We start from the raw sequence: 22,211 nt of genomic DNA, 5'->3' as shown, positions 1-22,211 counted from the left end.
TCTTTATTTTCTTGGAGATGGAGAATGCTAAGCAACTTGTTGAAATGAAGATGGTTTTCAAGAGTGGGTGGAGCAATCTGGACACTAGTGGTAAAGATCTAAAATAATCACTATAAGGCAAGAGGAAGAAACTGTTTAGGAAAAAGAAAAAGGACTGCTGAGTATTGATGGAGCAGACTCTAACTGTCCTTGAAGCCACAGGTCTGAAGTCTATCTGTCAGTAGGACCACTGTCTCCTGCAGCCCCTAGCATTCCTGGGGCAGGGCTATGAAAAATCAAGATTCATGCACCCCAATGCTCACAGCAGCACTATTTACAATACAAGGCAGGGAAACAGCCTAAACGTCCATCAACAGATGAATGGTAAAGAAGATGCGGTACACATACATCTATATATATGAGGGAATAGTCCTCAGTCACAAAAAGAATGAAATAATGCCATTTGCAGCAACATGGATAGACCTAGAGATTATCAGGCTAAGTCAGATAAAGACAAATATCCTATGATATCACTTATATATGGAATCTAAACAAATGAAACAAATGAACTTATTTATAAAACAGAAATAGACTCACAGACAGAGAAAACAAACCTATGGTTACCAAAGGGAATAGCAGGGGGAGGGAGGGATAAATTAAGAGTTTGGGATTAACAGACAGACACTACCATATATAAAAGAGTTAAACAACAAGGACCTATTTATACAGCACAGGGAATTATATTCAATATCTTTCAACGTATAAGGGGAAAAAATCTGAGAAATAATGTATATACACACACATACATACATATATATATATATGTATGAATCACTTTGCAGTACTCCTGAAATTAACATTGGAAATCAGCTGTACTTCAATTAGAAAAATAAATTGATGATTGGATTACAGGTGTGCTTACCTAACATTCACTAGATTACATTATAAAAGAAACCAAAGTAAGTTCCTTCATTGCCAGTAGAGTGAGTTAGTGATCTTTAGTTCCCAGCTGCATAGTAACATGGACAGAATATGGGGTTTTTGCTCCAACTCACCATTTTCCATTTTCTCTGCTAATACTTATGCCAGTGCCTGAGTGGACAGTGGTTCTGTCTGTCGCCTCTTCAGTCCAGAGAAGCTGACCTGGGTCTAAGGCAGGGAGGTCGGCTCCATTGCTGATCAGGACGACAGGGGTGTCCGAGGCCACAGTGCTCTGCTCCTCCAGAGGGAGAGAAGGGGCGGGGGTGGGAGGCGCTGGAGTCACCGGGGGCGGAGGGACTGAGGACTTGGGTTTGCCTGTGGTCTGCTCCTCGGCCCCAGGGACAGTCTGCTCGGGTGTGAGACTCTCCACCCTGGTCTCCGAAGGCTCCCCTTTAAGGTCAGATGTGCCAGAAGTGGTTGCCTCTGAGGACAGTCGAGACGTTGGCTGCTTGCCAGTTTTCTTCTTGCCCTTTGTGATTCCCACTGTTCCCGTTTTGCTAGAAACTGCCTCCTTGGAAGCTTTGGGACGAGATGAGGTGGAGGAAGTAGATGGTGAAGCTGATGCTTTGGAGCCAGTTGTTTTTCTTGAATGAGAGGAACCAGCTGAAGCAGAGAGATTTTGCATTAAGAGTCCAAGAAGAAAACACATTTTAAAAACACATAGCCGAGTTGCAATTGCCAATGACACTGTTCCCTTTAAACTCTAAAACTCTGAATAAATGCATTAAGGAAAATAGGTAAATGATAACAATGGTCTTGTTTTCTGCCCCCTCCCTGCCCCAACCTAGAAGGCAGCAAGTCATGCTTGAGGCCAAACCCTAAGGTACAAGTTCTTCTCCCTCCCCCAGTCTTTAGCTGAGCCAAAGAGAATGCCTCACCTCTTTGCCCTATGGTCACCTGAACAAGTCTCTGTATGCTCCAAAGAAGGGACATTATAGTGTGGAGAGGACAAGACACCAGCAGCTACCTGGGTATAGTACAAGCTTCCTCTCATCACAAACTATACACGTTTTATGATGCCTTTCTGGGAACAGAGCAGCGTACACTCAGAAGAGGCTGGTGTATATACCACCTGCTCCTTTCTGGCCAAAAGCAAATTTACTCATCTTACTGCGAAAAAGAGTGAACTCCAAACCAGCTCTCCCCAGTGGCTAGAGAGAGACACTTGCCTATCTCTTCATCTTGCAGGGGTGATGGGGCAAAGGAAAAAAAAAACACATGGCTGCATACGAAAGACAAGTCCCCTTCAAAACATCAAGAGGCAGAAAACAGTCTTTTTTTTTTTAAAACCAAAAATGTGTAAATGGGTAGTGTTTGAATAAACCGAAGGGAAGGAGTATCATTCTCAGATCTTCTGAAACTCCTTATGTTTCTAGAAGGATATCTTCATCAGAGGACAGCCACGGTCATGACCATGGCTGTGGCATGTTGGTCTACTTCTGGACAGAACTGCCTTCTACCAAACCATTTTCAGGGAAAATAAAATTTAACCCTCTTTTTCTTTATATCATAGAAATACATTTAAACTATTATCTCATGACCTTTATGATCTATGCATTTCCCTTAATTGCTTCTTCTGTGACAAGGCTGTACATTCCCTCTTTCTCCTGAGGGATCAAACTATCTTCCACAGAAAAATTAGAAAAATCTTGTTAGATTGTGGAGCCAACCCACACTGCAAACAGATGTTATTTATTGTAACTTACCTCTGGTTATAACTTTATTGAAGCCAATTGGGAGGGTCAGAAGAAGAACAAATTAAGGAATAGACAATGAGATGTATGACTCTACCAACTCCGATCTACTGAGAAAAGCCGCTCTTGCTGTGTGTAAAGATGCAGGCTTAAAACAAGTCTCTGTGGCTTGAGGGCTTTATTGTTTTAGATACCTGTAACTACAAGAATTCTCCTCCCCCATGTCAGGGCTTGTCCATGTTTCTTTGAAATAAACAATCTGCACTTGCTTATTGGACAAACATATGAAGCATACTCCTGGAGTCTAAGTACATCTGAAATTTATCTTTCACAACCAAGATGCTAAAGACTTGCTGTCTGTCTAATCATGATCAGTTAGGTCTTAGGTAAGTGGAACAGAATTTCTTTTACACATCAGTTCTAATTATTTTTTCTTTTAAAAAGTTCTTTCTTTTCTAACAGCAAAGTTAACTTCAGCCTTGCTTAAGAAAAAAGAAAATTTTTAAGCCTAGTGTGCAAATTCATGCCATGTTAATATATTTCTCTTTTGACCATCTCCTAAAATGAGGATTTTGCTCAAGTGTTGCTCAAGTTACATTGAATTATGGCTACGATTAAAAATGAAATGCTATCTCTTCTCAGTTAAATATTTCTGTTAACACGGTGTATAACAAGAAGAAAGAAAAACATATGAGATGTTACTTTACTAGCAAAGCAGGTGAATGTGCTAACCTGTATCTGGTGATCTGGAGGACTAACTAACTTAGTAACACAGGAAGAATCTGAACCAACAGATTTTTTGAAACAGCGTAAAACGTCTGACTAAAAATCGGGAGTTACATTTGAAATAACTTTTCCGAAATGTCAACATTATTCAAATAAAGCAAAGTTACCAAGTAGAAAGTTCCAGATGGTTACAAATGGAATATGAGTAGGATTCAGAAGGAGCATGACCAACATTCGATAAAAGGATCTTCATACGCTGGGCTTGGTAGACTTCAAGGCAATCCTGTTTCTCTGTGATAACCCTGAGAATAGCAACCTTCTTGTTTCCACTAAGGGCCAGCTGGGCCTCTTTTAATACATGGATAACATGACTGTACTTTGCTCTTAGGAACATCCTGAGTTAATAAATTAGTCTTCAAATAAAATACCTGGAAATAACTCAAAATCTCTCCTGAAGTAAGAGAGAAGACAAGCCAAGTCTATCGTGAGCTGCTGCTGTGTGGGGCGTGGGGAGGTGGGTCTTCACGCCCAGGAACGGGGTGAGAGTTTGGGCTTCTCTTCAGGAAATAAACCAGCAACAGCCTCACTTGAAGCATCTGTCCTGGGGTGTGCTAGGCAGTCTGGGTGACACACAGAGACACCAACAGGAGCGGACGCTGATGTGTGACGGCAGCTGGTCCCTGAGAAAATGGCCTGTAGGCTCTGCAGGCACAGCATTCTGAGACGTTCATTTCAGAGCTTATTAGAAGAGACCCAGGCAAGCAAGGTCAAAGGTGGACGACAGGAACACTGGCAGAGAGGAACCTACTTACAATGAGGTCTGTTACACTGTCACCTAAGCCATTCTCTGAACCTGAGCATTATGGGTATAAATTACCATGGGGAAAGATCAACACCAAGGCATATCATGGTAGTTGACTTTGAGAAAGTGGCTGCTGATTTTAAGGAGAATAAGGTTTGCTAGGCACAGCAGACCTCCTAACATGGAGAATTTTTATGCATGTGATGGGAAAAAGCCGCTCAGCGTATGTATTTGGATTAATATCCTTTTAAAAGCTGGATGACAGGGGAGGCTTCTTCATTCCACTTCACTAGAATGGTGACTCCACTTTGCATTAAGCACATCTGACATGGAAGGGAAAGCTGGACACACACGACATGAAGTGACGGAATCACCCAAACATCCCCTGGGGATCTGCAGCGGCAGCTTACAACTGCACCCCTCGTAACATGTTGAAGTTTATGGGGTCAGGAAGTGGACACTGAGCATGTAACGCCCAACTCTGCTGAGCAGTTGTGACTTCAGTAGAGAGTGGGGGAGGGGTGGAGCAACTAAGTGATGTGAGCCCTTTCTCATTAGAAAGATGACGATAAGATTTAAGATATTAAGATCCAGAAAACATGTCAAAGATGTGTCATGTTTTAACGTGCAAACTTGAGATGTTTTGAAAGAAAAAACCCCAAGCCAAAGAGCCACCCATAAACTCAAATAGGCAGGCCAGTCGAAATTTCCATAATGTCAGATGGTGCATGCTAAGTCACTTCAGTCAGGTCCAACTCTTTGTTGACCCTATGGACTACAGCCTGTCAGGCTCCCCTGTCCATGGGATTCTCCAGACAAGAATACTGGAGTGGGTTGCCATGCCCTCCTCCAGGGGATCTTTCGGACCCAGGGATCAAACCCGCCTCTCTTATGTCTCCGGCATTAGCAGGCGGGTCCTTTATTACGAGTGCCACTCTGAGAAGCCACTAATGTCAGATCATATCATCGCTACTCCTCAGGCAGACAACTCCCTGTATCCTTCTACTGGGTTTTGTGCAGATAGTGGAGACTCAGGAAGAAAGACATCTATTCACCCTAAACCTAATAAGGTGAACAGATCCACTTGGTAGAGACAGCAACAAAGGAATCTCCAGGGCGTTCTCTGTGTTACAACTGAATCCGCTGGTGTTACATCCAAAGATGCCAGACACCAAAAAGACTATTGTTCCTAGAAGAAGCAGTGAACCCACCCCAGAGCCAAGCACCCTAGACTCAGCCCCACAGAGGGCATACTCACCGGCCTCTCGGGTTGCATTTCGGCTTGCAGGCTTGGGTGGTGGGACGGGGACCTGCTTACCAGGAGCCTTGGTGTTTTTTTTAATAGGAGGCACTTCGTCACCCTTGGGGCTGGCCCCAGCAGCAGCCCCTTTTGGAGGCACAGGTGTTTTTTTGGGCTTAGGTTTGGGTTTAGGCTTAGGAAGAGCTGGAGGAGGTGGAGCAGGAGTTGCCGGTGTTTCAGAGTGGTTTTCAGTGTTCTCTACAAATGAGAAAGTGAACAGAAGCAGACTGATACAGACACACACCATATAGATAGGAGCAAGGCACAGGGCGACAGTGATACAAACACGTGGCTGCTTAGCCCCTGGGAACCAGCGGGGTTTCTGCACCAGAGAGACTGAAGGTTGGGGTAAAGGAGATCAAAGGCTGAACACCAACCTGGGCTGTGTTCTCCAGGTCCCTTAATCACTTCTGCGATAAAACAGAGTTACACAACTGACTGTGATGAGGTTTAGGGTGAGTGTAAATGTCCACCATCAGGGGCTGACACCTGGATGGGGGGTTGCTCGACGATGATGTGGGTATGCGTGCCAAATATTTAAAGAAACCGAAGGGCCCAAGGAGTGGCAGATCAGTGCATTACACACACCGCCATGGGGTGAGGGCTGACTGCACAGCTATGGCTGGACTCAAGGTTACCCTCCACTGAGGGACTTTCTCAGGAAATAATCCCCATCAACTTGAAAGGGATGTGTGCCCCGTGTCTGTCTCACTGTGGTCAAAAAAATCAATTATTTTCTAAGCGAAGGGAGACTCTCTAGAATCTGGTACAGGAAACACAATGCACTGAAGAATAAACTATTTTCTACTATTAAATTTTTCTCAAGCTCTCCCAGTGTACTAGGGCAGCTTCCTGTTTTACTCTAACTTCCTCTGACCTTTTCAAACAGTGTCACAAATGTAGGTAGCGAAGGGTGCAGAATCCAAAAGAAAAAAAAAAAAAAAAAAACACCAAACTTGTTTTTTCATGTAAACACAAGTAACAAGTTTGAAAAGATAAAGGTTAATATTGATTAAAAAAAAAAAATCACACCTACAAATAGAAGCCTCGTGTAAGATTTTGCATAACTAGAGGAGTATCAGTCTGTCATTTTAAAAAGTGGAGATGCTGAATGTTCATTCATATTTTCATATCCTTATCTTTTCTCATTGTGACTAATTAAAATTAAAATACAGTTTGGGTCCAAAGAGCTAAGCAGCATTTGTTTAAAAGTGGAGCACAACAGAAAACATAAGACAGTGTTAAGACAAGCCTTTACTGAAGATGTTGTTCTATTGTTAAATGACCAAGAAAGGATTTTAATATTGAAATGCATCTTATTTTATTATCTCTTTCGTTTCATTGCCCATCCCAGTGCATGTGAAGTGGGGAATCCTCCCCTCTTTTCTACATCCCCATCAATCCATGTATAACTACCATAAAAGTGATTTAAAGTACAGTAGGTAATGGATAAAACTTTTCTTTTACCTTTACTCAGTCATGAAACCCACCCATCACAATGGCCCACATGCAGCCCTCCTGAAATATGAACTTAATTGTACACATAGTCTGAGCTCCTCAGTCAACATTCATCAGAGGCTCCTTTGTATGTCTGCCTTTCTGTTTACACATCTTGACTCCTCAACTAAACTGCTGAGAGTCTTTAATACAAGAATGGCTCTCCTAACCCACCTGGTCTGAACCGGAAAACCAGTGCATCACCAAGTGTTAGCCAGGGCTGAGAAAGAGATGAGTTGACAGTCACTGAAAACATCGTATTTTAATGTAAAACTTACAAATACACACTGACTTGCTAGACTTTTGATTCAGGGTAGAGGACTGTTCTTTCAATACACCTTTGTACCTTTAGCCTTCTGCATGATAATCCAGCCCTATAAGAGCACCGTCCAGACTGAGAGCCAAAAACCATTGATCTGCACATTTGGTACCTTGATTCTCTCTTGCTACAACCCTCACATCTCTTATTCTCTGCCTTTATGTCATATAACTGGGGGATCTTTTTTAGATCTGCCTAAAGGTTTTCAAATTCTAAAGTTATCCAGCTACTGGGTTTGAGAAGGAGATGGTTCCCTCTATGACAGTTGGGAATGACAATCCCTCCTGGGTTAAGGATGTACTCACTACACAAAATTTCTGGCCACTCTTGGAGAAGCACAGTCCATCCTCCTTCCTCTGTAAGTTCTATCAATTATCTCTGTGTGTTTGCCATATGGCCAAAGTTTATGTTTATTCTGTGGCGATTCCTAATGGGTGCGTGTGTGTGTGTATGCATGTGCATGCATGCAAACAGTATGCTTTTCTGACTAAACTATGACCTCCTTTTGTCTGAAATGTTATATCCCATCAAGCATGATGCTCAAAACATTATGTCTATTCAGTGAATGTGACTGATCAGCTGATAGATATTAACACACACATCAGTAAGGAGCAAACTCTTGTATCTGGGAGACAATGAACATAAGTCAAGAGGTATTTTTCACTATTACCATATGACCTGAAGAAAAGACAGATGGCGGAGAGGAGTACCATGTTTTCAAGAGGAGGTTGAGAAAGGGCTGCCTATGCGGTCTGGCTTGATGAGGATACTACGTGTCACAGCAGTGGTCTGGAGGCGAGTGGCTGACCACTACACTTCCAGGTTTGCCTCCTTCCACCACATGGAGAGTCAAGTTTAACAACACTGAGAACTGCAGGCAGCCTTCATCTTGCCTAGAATGCCCTTCTGCCCCCAGCTCCCTGCTTCACCTGACTGCTTCCTTCTGGTCTCCTCCAGGTCTCAGTTTGGAAATATCTTCCTCTAAGGTCCAATTTGGTACCCCTTGCAAGCTGCCTGGCTTGCTGTCCTCAGGTCTCCCAGAGCACTTTGCATCTTGCACTGCAGTGGCCTGTGTGCAGGCTGGTCTCCATGTAGGCCACGATCTGCCTGAAGGCAAGGATGTCTCTCACGTTCACTGTGCTCTTTCCCTGGCCCTGTGGCCAATATCTTCATGCTCACGTGGGGAACAAATGCACACAAGTGACCTGTTACTTCATGGAAAGCCCTCTACAATGACTCAATAGAAATAATATCTGATACTTTTTCAGATTTCTCATATTTAATACCATGCTATATTTAACAGATTGCAGATCAGTTTTTCTGCCTCTTATATATTTATTGAGAAGGAATAATGAGAGACTAACAGGCCCAGAGGGCTTACGGGAAAAGTCTCCAGCAATAGGCAGAAAAGGCCCCACTGCTCCAGCTCCAGAATCGGGCCCTTGGGAGCCTCTTGGGAGCCCCAGAAATACCATGAGTCCTAGGTGGAACCTACCCACAGAGTAGGGTGAAGGTCATTTGCCATTTGTTTGTCCTCTTTGATGCAGATGTTTCAAATATTAAAATGCCAATATGCTGTCTTAAAAAGACACACAAGCATCCAGGTTGGCATTAGTTTTGCAAATATAACCAAGTAACAGGTGAAATGGGTGAGCTGACTTAATGCAAAAGGAAGGGGAACACTGAACCCCCAAATAAAGGATAAACTGAGAACATGGGAAGGTGGATTTGAACAGCAGTAAGCTCACATAAGAAGTGAGATCAGAAGAGGAACAGAGGTAAGAGTGACTCGTAAGCTATTTTTTTTTTTTTTTTTAAGAATTAAATGCTGTCTTTCCAGAGCAATGAATGGTTTGTTTAAAAGGTATTTTCTATTTAACATGATACTCTGTGATGTTGGTTAGGACTGACATTCTTTTTAGTGTCAGCAAGTGGCTTCCCCTCACTCGCATGGCTTCGGTGGGGACACTGTCCACACAGTGAAAGGGAGGCTCCTCTGTCTTACTAGGGCTGCGGTAGCAAGACCAGCATTTTCATCTCCTCAGGTACAGACCAGCCAAAGCATGATGCTATCTCGGACCTTATTTGACCAAAAAGAACAGAATGTACTAGTCCAAAATAAAAAATAAGAAAACAAAAACATCTCTCAAATATCCATGAACCTATGAAGTCTGCCATCTTTTTGGAACGTCCAGGCCTGAGGGTTTAATTAACATAAAACTGTCAGCAACTTTTTATTATGCTGATAAAGGAAACACGTCCTTTGAAGCCTGTCCAGTCCACTGACTGATACTCCACATGGACAAGGAAGGCACTAGAGATGGCCGTGTTACATGATGAAGGATGTGATCCTTGAATGTGAAAAGGCTGGACCAGGGAAAAACCACAGATGGATTTGAAATTTAACAGTGTGGTGAGACAGGACAGTTGGACTGAAAAAAAAAAGAGAAAAGTAAAAAAAAAAAAAAAAGAAATCACTGCATCAATGCTTTCACCTAAATACTCTTAAAATCTATTCAGGTCTGTTTTCATTTTATTTTCCAGGAATCGTACCACTAAAAACATTAGTAATTTCTTATAATCAGTATTCTTAAGCATAACCAGAGTTGTTCAACAGAAAGACTAAAGTAAAGCTCCATGAGCACCATACTTAATACTGAATAAAGCAAAATAATTAATAGAGGCTTCTAAAAATTTTAAAGGCTAATTTACATGCAAATAATAAGACGCTATGGACTTCCCGAGGAGGTGGTCTTAAATTATAACATCTGTCAAATGTTCTTTCATTCCCTTTGTCTTTGGAGGATCTGGGTCAAGAACAGAGGAAGAGCAGTTTCCTTCCAGCAGTTTCTAAGAGTCTTCAAAATGCCTAGAAAGTTCAGATTAGGTCTGACAAATTTTTGCCATCCAACTCAGAAGGAGACATTATGGAAAACTAGCCTGCTTCCTGACGATTCATTTATATGTAGCAGGAAATCATCTAAACTGCTCCAACAAAGGCTTATTTTATGGGCATTTCAGTGCAGACTGCATCAGAGGCCTGGGGGTTCCTGCAACTGTGATAGGCGTGGTATGGATAATGCAGTCTATCAGTGCCCAGGAACCTGTGAATGTTCTGGGGGTCCCTGACAGACATGTATCTTGCAGTTCTGTAATTTACCACAGTATTTCACACGGGGAACCAAGGTCTCAAAAGAAAGCTTCTGGGAATGGCATAATTGTTTCTGGCATATTTTAAAATTTCCAACTGCACAGACAAATCATGGGGCAGAGGCTGTAGCCACTCCAGCAACCCAGATCCCTGGCATTACTGGGAACCATTCCTGGTCTCCCAGAAATGCCTGAGCCTGGATCAGAACTACAGTGTTGGGTGTGTGGATGCCACCAGCCAAGCTCCCACTTCTGAAGAGGCGCTGCTGGGCTGAGTGAGCCATCTCGTTCTGCTGTTCCGCCAAGCTGAGCTGCTATAATGGTCAAGTAACCCGCAGAGACAGGTGTTCGGACTGCTGGCTTTTTTTTTTTTTTTTTAAAGAAGACACTGAGATAAAACTCCTGATGAAAGGATAACATTCCCAGACATCTCTAATGATAGAAGAAGCCACCACTTCTGATTCTTACCATTAATTAGCCCTCTTTAATAAAATAGTAAATGATGTGCTTATAAAATAGATGTATCTACCCAAGGAAAGCATCCCATTTCTCTTTGCTGGTTATCATTTCTCTCCTTGTATTTGCAGAACTCCTCTCTACTGGTCTCAGGGTCACTATGTGGAGCCCAAGACCTGCTTCTCAACTTTGAGCTGTAAAAGAATTGGGGGGTTTCTCTTGATTTTACCTTTCTTATCTTCTGCCTTTTCCTCCAGAGGTGTTGCTTTTTCAGCTACAGAGCCATTACCTTCTTCAGATATTACTACATTTTCCTCTCGGGTAGATTCCTCTCCGATGGGTATCATGTGCCCGTTTGAATTTTCAAAGTTAACTGTTACATCTCCATCTAAAAATGGGGAGAGAAACACCTAGATGTCTAACTTTGATGGCTTTCTTAAAACCCAGTTTTTCAGGTACTAGGACTGTAGGGTTCAGATTTATGTTTCAGACCTGGGAACCAAATACATTCTGGACTATTTTCACCATATTTTACTGAATAATTCATTCAAATGAAAGAGCTAGGAAGTTCTTAGTGTTGGGGGAAAGCAGCTATGGAGGGGGTACCCAGATGCCATCTCAAGGCAGGAATGAGTAACCTAATTATAGAATATCCCTGGACAGGAGAGTCCCTCTCTTCTTGGACTTAGTTTTGGTTGAAGTCACACTTGGGAGTCTCTTTGTCATTCAGAAACTGAATGATAAAAGGAGGAATCTGAAAAATGGAATAAACATTTTTAACAAGCACCAAAAACACAAGGTGAATGCAAATACACAAAAAACATGAAAAGCAATTACACATACAAACAATTAGTGGAAAACATGAACATTTCCAAGCACCACTGTCTCCAGAATATTATATCCATGACACGTTAACTTTACACAGTGATATACCCTCTACTCTACTCAGGGAAAGGTGTCAGTAAGGCTAACTCTATTTTCATTTTCTTATTTATGGAAATATTAAAATGTACTCAGGGAATTGTTGTATATTGCTGGCCAAAAAGTCTTTAAGTTGGGTCAATAATAATTTGAAAACATTAAGAAAAAATGCTAAGAAAAAAGCAATTAGAGGGAATTTTTTAAAAATCACAACTGAAATTAAAATTAAAATTAAATGTTACCTAAACCATAATTAATTTAACACCCATGAATGTTTATAAATTTCTAGGAGTTTCTAAAGTAAGAGAGATTTTGCAGAAACTCTTAATTCAGTGATGCTTGAAAATTTAACACTAGTTCATATCAGGAAAATTATTAATGATAATATTTTTACTTAACAAACTTGAAGAAATGTATAATTAGAGCTAATTTTAGGCAAGTTTGATTAATTTTACTTTGGCAATTATTCTGAACAGAATGACCATCTCCTAATTTTTCTTTAAATATGATTGAATTGCTTTGGCTCAACATAAAATCCACTGGCTTTTTTGACAAAAACAAATATGGCATTTTTAACAAGTAAAATACATATAATGCAATCATATTTAAAATGAACAAATAATTGTCCCTCAGTCGTGTAACTTCTAAGCACCTATAATCTGATACTTGTATAAAACTAAAATAGATAATAACTGGCAATGTTACTGCAAGTAAATCTTAACTATGTCAATAAAATTAAGGTAATAATTTTTAAAAGACTATATGACAAACCAAATAGGAAAGATCCTTGGTTCTTATTACTGGATCCCAAGAAATTTACTATTAAAAAAAGAGGGAGGGAGGGGAGACACAATATAATGTTCAGGTATTGGATTCAAAAAAATAAATACTCTAAGAATGGGAAATTCCAGACAGAATAGAAAACCATCTCTTTATATAAAAAATCCTCAGTTTTTAGGTAACTCAAATACAAATTTATTTTTGTTTTCTATGACTTTTGCTAGTAATAAAAACATGCTGAAATCATGTTAATGACAATTTAATTCTATTTTAACCATTATTACATTAAAATTCTTTAGTAGATTAAATAACTAATTTTTAAAATTCAGAACAAAAATGCTAGAGAAAAAATTAAATAATTGTGGCATAAGAAGAAACTGGATTAGCACATGATAAAGAGAAATGGTCAGTAATGTATAAAGATACTTACTCTGAGATATTTATATGAAATAAAGCTAAAGTATAAGGAATAATAGAAAAATGAGCCATGTTTGTAACAAATATGGAATTCAAGAAGAAAAACAGAGGAGAACTAAAGTTATTATTAATTAACTTGTGTGTGTACGGAAAAGGTTTTCTAGTTTTTTGTGTTGTCTTAGAATTAAAATAAGTCTTGAGCCAGGCTGCCAGTTACAGTAAGATGTCTTACAGGAGCATTTGTATGCAAAGAAAGGAGAAAACTCAGACAAGTGTCCTAAGCTTAAAGTAAACCAAGAGATAAAGCATACAGAAATAAGTGGTTAAATAAAAAGTAAGAGAGTGTTTGAGGGGTTTCCCTCTTTCAGGTAAACAGGGTCTTTGGGGATAGAGTTAACAGAGGAACAGAGACAAGAAGAAAATCATGAACGGAAGATAACTGACTCATTAAAAAAGGCATCCCAGGAGAAAAGGAAAGGAGGCTGGCATGCAGACAAAAACATCTGCATGCCTTCAGGTTAAAGCTAAGGGAAAAGAAAGGTAAGAACCAGAAGATGACTAAACTTGGATTAGACCATGGACTTCTCAGGAGAGAAGGCCAATCACTGAATTTTTACATTGAAGTTAGATTTTGCTATAAAAAAGGTCATCTAAGAGGAATAATAATAGCTGGGAGTAAGGGTATGGGGTGGAATGGGACGAGGTCAAACCCAGGGTAGTTGGCGGTATTTTAAAAGTCTATTTGGCTGACCAAATAAAGGGCATAACTGACAAGCACTGTCAAGAGCTAAGGCAAGGTCAAGAACATCAAGGAAAGAATGAGCCTTGACTGGCAGAAGAGAGCAGGTTGTCACCAAGCACAGCAGTTTCCAGTCTCTGGCTAGGGCTGAAAACAGCCTGAAATTCTCAAGATAATTGCTTTTGGAAAAATGACAAAAAACTATTTTCTACAGCCCTTGGCTGAAATGGGGGGAAGGAGTCTATTTACAATAAGCCTCACCGGGAACTTCTAAGTATTAGGTAATTTATGTAGTTCTATATAAGGGCCATGCAAAAAGTAGAAAGTAAAATTCAGTAATTGATGACTTCCCAAACATTAAACCTATTACACCATGCTTAGGTTAAAAACCTAAGCATGTTTGTTATTTTATGTTTTGAAACTTAGAATGTTCAGTCTGCAAACATTAAATTAAAAAACTCAACAGAGTCAGACTTCTGGAAAATAAGTAAATGAAATTGCAATCTATCTTGCAAATAGCTTAACAGATTAGGCAAAATAAAAACCAAGCAATACTAAGCATTTCCCTAAGCCACTTGCTTTTAGAAAAAGTAAATGCTTTTCTAGATATAATTTTAAATGGATAAAAAAAGAGACCTTTAGTCTCTATGTTTAATATTCATTAACAGTTCTGGTCATAAATTTTTCCACTTCTTTTTCTTCCTTTAAAAGGTTTCCAAATAAAGATTACCAAACCAGTGCAGTGGCCCATCCTGTAATGGTGATAGCCCAACACTGAATTTTCAGTGGGACATGAAATTTCTCTGCCTTTTCCAGGAAGGTAAGAGAGGAGGCAGACTTTGATACTGCAAGTCCACCTTCAAGCACAAAAATGTTAAGGATGTACATTTTTTATTTCTAAAAGCCCTAGGCAGAAAATGAATAGCTTCAAGGTTAACAGAAAATTAGGGGATACTTAAAAGTTCATTCATAAGATGGAGTGAAAGTGAAAGTCACTCAGTTGTGTCTAACTCTTTGCAACCCCATGGTATAGTCCAAGGAAGTCTCCAGGCCACAGTACTGGAGTGGGTAGCTGTTCCCTTTTCCAGGGGATCTTCTGAACCCAGGAATCAAACCCAGGTCTCCCATATTACAGGTGGATTCTTCACTGTCCAAGTCCAAAATAGAGTGAGAGAAGTATAATAAGTAAAATGTCTAAAATTTTGAGGGCTCAATAAAAATACCATCATTTATTCAGGACTTCCCTGTTTTCTTTAAAGCAGGAATAAAATAGTAAAGCATCTCTTAGCTTCTTCTAGAATATTCAGATGTTGAATATCATGTCATTTGGATTTATGAATAGTGAATACCAAAAGACGTTAAGCTCTTTGCAAGGAACATATTTTAGGAAAAGAGAAGTACTATTGTTTTGATTCTAAATTAGTAGCACTTTATTTGTGCCCATAAAAGCACAATAATAATGTTTTTACCTCAGTAAGCATTCAGGGGATGAGGTGAGGAAGGCATGAGGTAAACCAACAATGTTGCAACAAAAATTTCATGAGTTTTATAGTAGTGGGAGCAATGAAGATTATTCACTATTATTTATTTGGAGAAATAACCAATCTTGGTATCTTCTTTTGAGGGTCTATCTCAGTTTCTATCTAATCTTTGTCTTTTTGAGCAAGATTACCCCTTGGGAGAATAGATGGATAAAGGGAAGAAGATTAGATGTAGGGGATAAAATACTTGGAAATAATAATTGTTAGTGACAAGGTGAGACAGATTCGAAGAAATGAAAAGAGAACAAAGCTGGGAAAATTACTTGAGAGATGCATAAAGCAGACCAACTCATGCCTTGTTGAATGTACATGAGTGTATTATAAAGGACAAGAGGTCCGTTTATCGTGTCTTTTTTCTTTTACTGGTAGACTTAAGAAACCAAAAGGCATGAGTTAAAACTTTGAGCTAAAACTTTGCATTTACTCAAACAATTGAGTTTTCTTGTAGAGACAGACTGAAGCTCAAGAACAGAGCATGAATCAGATAAGCATTTGTATCTTGTTTGTATCTCCTGCCACAGAGAAGCTCTGTTAGGCTTTAGGTTTAGGTGACATATGGTGAAGGACTCACCAAAAAGGTCATTGAATTTCTTCTTTAGAACACCTTAGATACCTGGCAGCCCACAAAGGCTGTCTGAATTAAAGCAAGATTCTCAGATTGTCATACTTTATCTCCCGAAGACCATGATCATCTTAAATTTCAAAAGAAAATGAAAGAAAGAAAGATCAAAGAATGAAGGATCAAATTACTTTAAATGTATGATTAATTTCCTCACCTTGATCAGGCAATTCCTTAAGAACTCCCCTTCTTATCAGCTCCTCTCTACTTTGTCTTGTAGAAATCTTCCTTTCTAATACTTTTAAAAAGAATAAGCACAAGTAAGAATCTTCATTGCTTAAAATAATTATGAAAAACATTCCAAGTAGAATTGAGTACATTCATTCTGTTCACTTGAGGGCTCAGACCTCAGTTTTTCTAGTTGCCCCCCAAACCACGTGAATGGAATCAACATAATCAGGATGGGCAAATGACCCAAGCTCACGATCTGAAGCCCAGTTGCTGTGCCTTGTCTTCCCAATGATGGTATTGGGCCTAGAATTCAGACACATTATCTCAAATCAACTATGGGGCACCAAAGCTACTTCTCACTTTGGAATATTCCTTTCTTAATGCATTCTAAAACATAGGCTTTTATGAATGGACAATGAATACAGAGGCTATGCATTCTTACATGAAAACAAACTTTCAGTAGACATTCAGGTAACTCATCTGAATCCCAGACAGAAGGACTACTTTCCTAGTGTTTTCTTTCTCACACCGTCTATTACAGAAGTTCGACATTTATGTAATTCTTTTCCCTGCCATACTCACAAGTTCTAGAGTATTCTGGAGTATTCCCTGACAAATACCAAGTTTTGGGAGGATGGAGTCAATTCACACTTTCACAGAATGTAATGGGACAGGAAACTCAACAGTGATTCTTCTTCAGGAAGAAATCTAAATTCCTGGTATAACTTCAGAATGGAGCTTAGGAGCTCAGGATGAGACTTCAGTAGTCACCCTATGTCTATAGTGTTAGTTCCTAACCCTTACATGTCATGTAACCACCAGCTGCAGTCCCCACTTTCAGGGGCCAAGAAGGTGTGTCAAGTTAACACAGGGTCGCACCATCTACGAATTCTCTGAATCAACATTCCTCACAGTGCATTCCACCATACTCTATTTCCTCCAGATGCCCTGTTCAAGAAAGCACCTTGACACTCAAAAAAGGGCCAGAGAAGGGGTCAAGCCAGGGCTCTTTCGAGGAGAAGGAAAGGTTCATTGGTGGAGAGTGGGTAGCCACAGCAGGACTAGATTCTGACTCTCCCTAAAATTTCTACTCCTGGCCTCGTAATCTGTAACTCCTAAAGTCACCCTGGACAACATAATTTCAAGACCCAACCAGAATTCAGTTCAGTTGCTCAGTCGTGTCCAACTCTTTGTGACCCCATGAACTGCAGCATCCTATGCCATCCTTAGCACATACAAACAGAGCTCGTAATGACACTACTAACATGCCTTTTGGAGGTGCTCCAGGTGGCCTGAAGCTAGGACACTGGGGAGGGAGTGAGGAGGGGTCGGGGGTGCCTTGAATCAGCAGCTTTGTATTAAGCAATGACATGAACCCCAGAAGAGCTACAATGAGCATCTTTTGAAGAAACTGGAATATTTTTCTCCTTTCTGATAACTAGGAATTGTGTATCCTGGTTGCCAGAAAAGTCAGAGTAAAGCTTGATCTATACCACTGATTTCATATGGCAATTCATGGATGAATTCTGTTTCCTCCTTCTTAGGGACCTGACTTCATTTACATTTTATTTATAGCATATGTACTCTTTGTTCTAAGTTTTGTCGAACTTTTTTGGGCTGGGGCAGAATCACAGTGCAAACAAATGAGGAAATGAATGAGTGAATGAATGAAAAGTCAAAAGAATGATAATGAACATCTCATTGGTTCACATGAAGACACACAAAGAACTCCCCCTCCTTCCTTTAGCTCCCTCACCCACCCTCCAACATCCCTTCCAGAAACAAGTGAGTTGGCAGTTTCAACAGAACAAAGTTTACTGGATGTGGGGGCCAGCAGGAGCTGTTCCTTAGCGGGAGCTCTTGTTCGTAAAAAAAAGAGTGCTGTTACTTAAATGTAGCTTCAGTGGGTTCAAGCTTTTGTCAAAGAGGAGAGAACGCCCTTCAGCACAGGAAGCCAAATGCCACAATGACGCTGGGGCCCTGCCCAGACAGAGCAGGTTCAGCAAGACAGACCCTCACCACTGCAGTCTCCTGAGGACCGTACAACCCATTCACGCTTGACTGGGGCTCCAAGGCGTCTGAGACCTCTTGCAGCCAGGGTCTCAGCCCCCACTTTTGGGGGGTGGGCCCTGATCATGCCCTCCCTCTCGCCCAGCTGTGTCCACTAAGCTCGAGGCTGCAGGTGCCCCTGGCCACGGGCTGAGGCCACATCCTGGGAAAGCGAGGGCACTGCTGATACAGAACACAGTCATCGTGGCTGTCTGCCCCTCGTTCTCAGGAAGCAGAGCTTCTCACTGTGTGTGCTGCTTCGATCAAGTGCCCTAAAACCCAAAATAGTTGTCAGAAGTCCTGGATTCTAGTCTCAGAACTTCCACAGCCAGTTGTGTGATGCTGGGAACTCTTCAGGTTCCAAGGCTCTGATCCATTATCTGTAAACTGAGGGATGCGATTCAGTGGCCACTAAAGGACAGCCCATCCAGCTCAAATATGGGGTGATCCTGGATCATTAATCAAAGCCATTTTGTAATCTCTGTTTGTGCATGCGTGCCTCAGCCATGGCCGGCTCTTTGCAACCCCATGGACTGTAGTCCGCCAGGCTTCTCTGTCCATGGGGATTCTCCAGGCAAGAGTACTGGAGTGGGCTGCGATGTCCTCCTCCAGGGGATCTTCCCAACCCAAGGATTGAATCCAAGTCTCTTGGGTCTCCTGCAGGGGCAGGTGGGTTTTTCACCACTCGAGTCACCTGGGAAGCCCAATCTCTGCTTCAGGTACCTTTTAAAGCTTTCAAACTTGAACTTAAAAAAAAAAAAAAATCAACAGAGGGCCCAGAAGGTATCCCCTTGTTGTTTCTGCCTTTCTATTATGGATCCCAGAGGATCCTTTAGTTTGAGGCTTACGTTTTCTGTTGCTTTCATTCTAATTTAATCTCAGCTAAAAATCCCCCCTCTTTCTTCTGTGTAAATACTGGAGCTAGAAGTGGCAGCTTGGCTTCTTGCCAAGAATCAAACTCAAACTTGACAGCGTAGTTCTTTCGCTCTACCTCGCATAAAGGGGCCCTGATAGGAAAATGCCTTTGGATATTTGTTTGGTCTTTGGCTGAGGGCATTTTTAACACAGATGCAGATAACTGTGTCCTGGGCCAAGGAGAACAAACTGCAGGCGACTAAGCATGGAAGGTATGCTGTCAGGGCACCAAGTTCCAACCACCGCGCTCCCAGAACAAGTATCTCACTCTTCATCTTTTAAAATATGTGCCTCATGTTTACAGAGTGTCTGTCTGTTTGCAGAACACATTCACAAGACAGTTTTTCATGGGCCCAGAAGTGTTTTGCATTGGAATGAATCTGCGAGGTCATTCTAGTCCAACATGCCACACCAAGCAAGAGTCCTTTCAGGAACATTCCTGAGATGTGCTCACCTGTCTAAAGATATCTGAAGGCAAGAGGGTCCCTTTACAGCAGAGTCCCCTCCAGTTCTCCATCACTCTCACTTTATTCCTTGTAAGAAGGAATTCACACTTAACATTCAAAAAACTAAGATCATGGCATCCGGTCCCATCACTTCATGGCAAATAGATGGGGAAAAAAATGGAAACAGTGGCAGATTTTATTTTCTTTGGCTCTAAGATCACTGCAGATGGTGACTGCAGCCATGAAATTAGAAGACGCCTGCTCCTTGGGAGAAAGGCTAGAACAAACCTACACAGCATATTAAAAAGCAGAGCCATCACTCTGCTGCTGAAGGTCTGTAGAGTCAAAGTTATGGTTTTTCCAGTAGACATGAGCTTGAGCAAACTTCAGGAGATAATGAAGGACAGGGAAGCCTGGTGTGCTGCAGTTCATGGGGTTGCAGAGTCGGACGTGACTTAGCAACTGAACAAAGAAGTCAACATTGCACTCTGTCCCTGTAATTCTAGCCATTAATCAAGGCCACTCTCCCCATTGCTCCAGACTTGAGCAAGTCATCTGTGAATGGAAAACAGCACAGGAGACACTGGGTCCACTGGGAGCAAAGCATGTCGTGGAAGCCTCCTAGAATCTGATCCTAGGTATCCACCAGTTGCTCTGCAGCTCTGAAGCTCACACTCGTCTGTGCAAGAACAGCACTAATCCTGGGGGGACCTCACTCGGAGCAGCAGCATAAATACCCAGAATCTTGTAGGACACAGATCACTGGCTGGAATAGCTGGGCTTTTCCAGGAAAAGTATTGTTGCCAGTTGAGTCGATGGCTCACAGTTACTCACTTTTATCCTAATTAAAAAAGCACATGTGATTTTTACACCAAGGCCAAGGCAAACTATGATTTCTTTTTCCCTTTTCTTATATAGCTGATTTATATTATTATATTAGTTTCAGCTGCACAACACAGTGATTCAATATTTTTATAGATTATACTTCATTTAAAGTTATTACAAAAACATTGCTATATTTCCCCATGCTGTACAATATATTCTTACTGCTTGGTGCTTTTATATGCGATCGTTTCTATCTCTTAATCCTCTACCTCATCTTGGCCCTCCGCCCTTCCCTCTCCCCACTGGTAACCACTAGTCGGCTCTCTATTTCTGTGATCTGTTTCTGTGTTGTTGTATTCACTCATTTTAGTTTTTAGATTCCACATATAAGCGATAATATAGTGTTGGTCTTTCTCTGTTTGACATTTTTCACGAAGTAAAATAACCTCTAGGTCCATTTATACTGCTGCAAATGGCAGGATTTTATTCTTTTTATGGCCCAGTAATATTCCATTGTAAATATATCCCACATCTTCCTCTCCATTCTTCCACTAATGGATATCTAGGTGTGGCCATATTTTGGCTGTTGTGAGTAATGCTACTGTGAACACTGGGGTGCATGTATTTTTTTCAAATTAGTGTTTTCATTTTCTTTAGATACATTCCCAGGGATGGAACTGCTGATTATATGGTAGTTCGACTTTAGTTTTTTGAGGAACCTCCCTACTCTTTTGCACAGTGGCTGCTCCAATTTACATTTTCATCAACAGTGTCAGAGGGTTCCCTTTTCTCCACATCTTGGCCAGTAATTCTTTGTGCAAAACCATGATTTCTGTTTAACTCCCCACCTTGGGTGACTTAAAGTTCTGATGGTTCAATCCTGATTATAACAGCTCATGTTCTAAGTGAAGGAAGCACTGTGTCCCATTTTCCTGACTTCACATTTAAACTCTGGGTCTTCAAGTATTTGAAAAACTCTGGGTTTTCAAGTATTTGAAAAGGACTGATCTTCCAAACACTTCCAATAGACATCTGTCCATCTCATACTGCATAATATCTCAGCTCCTTGGCATGGTCTCTATGATGCTGCCCAACGCAGGATGGCCTTCCCCCCAACCTGATCCTCTCCTAACCACTCCCTCCCCTGGCTCTCTCTGCTCTAGCCCCTGCTGCTTCTCACCTGAGGCCAATCCCTGCCTGGTGGCCTCTGGCCTTACCAGGATGAGATTTTTCAAACCCTACACGGCTCATCTCATCAATTCCTTCAAGTCTTTGCTCAAAGCTCCCCTTATCTGAAGTCTTTCCCGGCACACCTGATGGAGGACAGTTTGTTTCTTTTCTGATCTTTATCCTTAACCCACAGAATGTGTCCTGACACATTTTGGGACCTACTACTCTGCTTAAGTGCAGGACTCACACTTACACAAAGTAGCAAGTAGGACCTACTCCTCTGTATAAGTGTAGCCTCCACTGACTGCTGTATTCCCATCAGTGCTCTGCGGGTTGCTGCATGCATGCGTGCTAAGTTGCTTCAGTCGTGTCTGACTCTTTGTGACCCGATGGACCGTAGCCCACCAGGCTCCTCTGTCCAGGGGATTCTCCAGGCAAGAATACTGGAGTGGGTTGCCATGTCCTCCTCCAGGAGATCTTCCCAACCCAGGGATTGAACCCGAGTCTCTTATGTCTCCTGCGTCAGCAGGCGGGTTCTTCACCACCAGCACCACCTGGTTGTTGCAGGTTGTTGACACTCGGGAAAAAAAAAAGTGTATTTGTTAGAGAAAAAAAAAAAAGGATTAAAAAAATGAGTTAAAAAAGAAAATAGGCTAATAAGATCTTATTTTCTGCCCTTTCCCCACCTCCAGTCTAGAGAAAGTGCAGGCGAGA

The 22,211-nt window shown here is 41.3% G+C and overlaps 1 protein-coding gene across 3 annotated transcripts in view; it reads right to left on the bottom strand.

Annotated features, from left to right (window-relative positions):
• Positions 1-22,211, bottom strand: part of PHACTR2 (phosphatase and actin regulator 2) — a 291,343-nt gene that overhangs the window by 43,737 nt on the left and 225,395 nt on the right. For 2 of the 3 annotated variants that reach the window (XM_055535826.1, XM_055535827.1), the window contains exons 3-5: positions 16,079-16,159; positions 11,134-11,292; positions 1,035-1,563 (exon numbers count right to left, since the gene is read on the bottom strand). In XM_055535826.1, the coding sequence (XP_055391801.1) occupies positions 1,035-1,563; positions 11,134-11,292; positions 16,079-16,159 (769 nt within the window). Of the gene's footprint in view, positions 1-1,034; positions 1,564-5,440; positions 5,681-11,133; positions 11,293-16,078; positions 16,160-22,211 lie in introns of all 3 variants that reach the window. The other variant, XM_055535828.1, reaches the window with a different exon arrangement.

Source organism: Bubalus kerabau, chromosome 9 (assembly GCF_029407905.1).
Source record: "Bubalus kerabau isolate K-KA32 ecotype Philippines breed swamp buffalo chromosome 9, PCC_UOA_SB_1v2, whole genome shotgun sequence".
Taxonomy (NCBI): Eukaryota; Metazoa; Chordata; class Mammalia; order Artiodactyla; family Bovidae; genus Bubalus; species Bubalus kerabau.
Note: the sequence above shows the minus strand (reverse complement) of the source record. Positions and strands in the feature narration are given on the sequence as shown.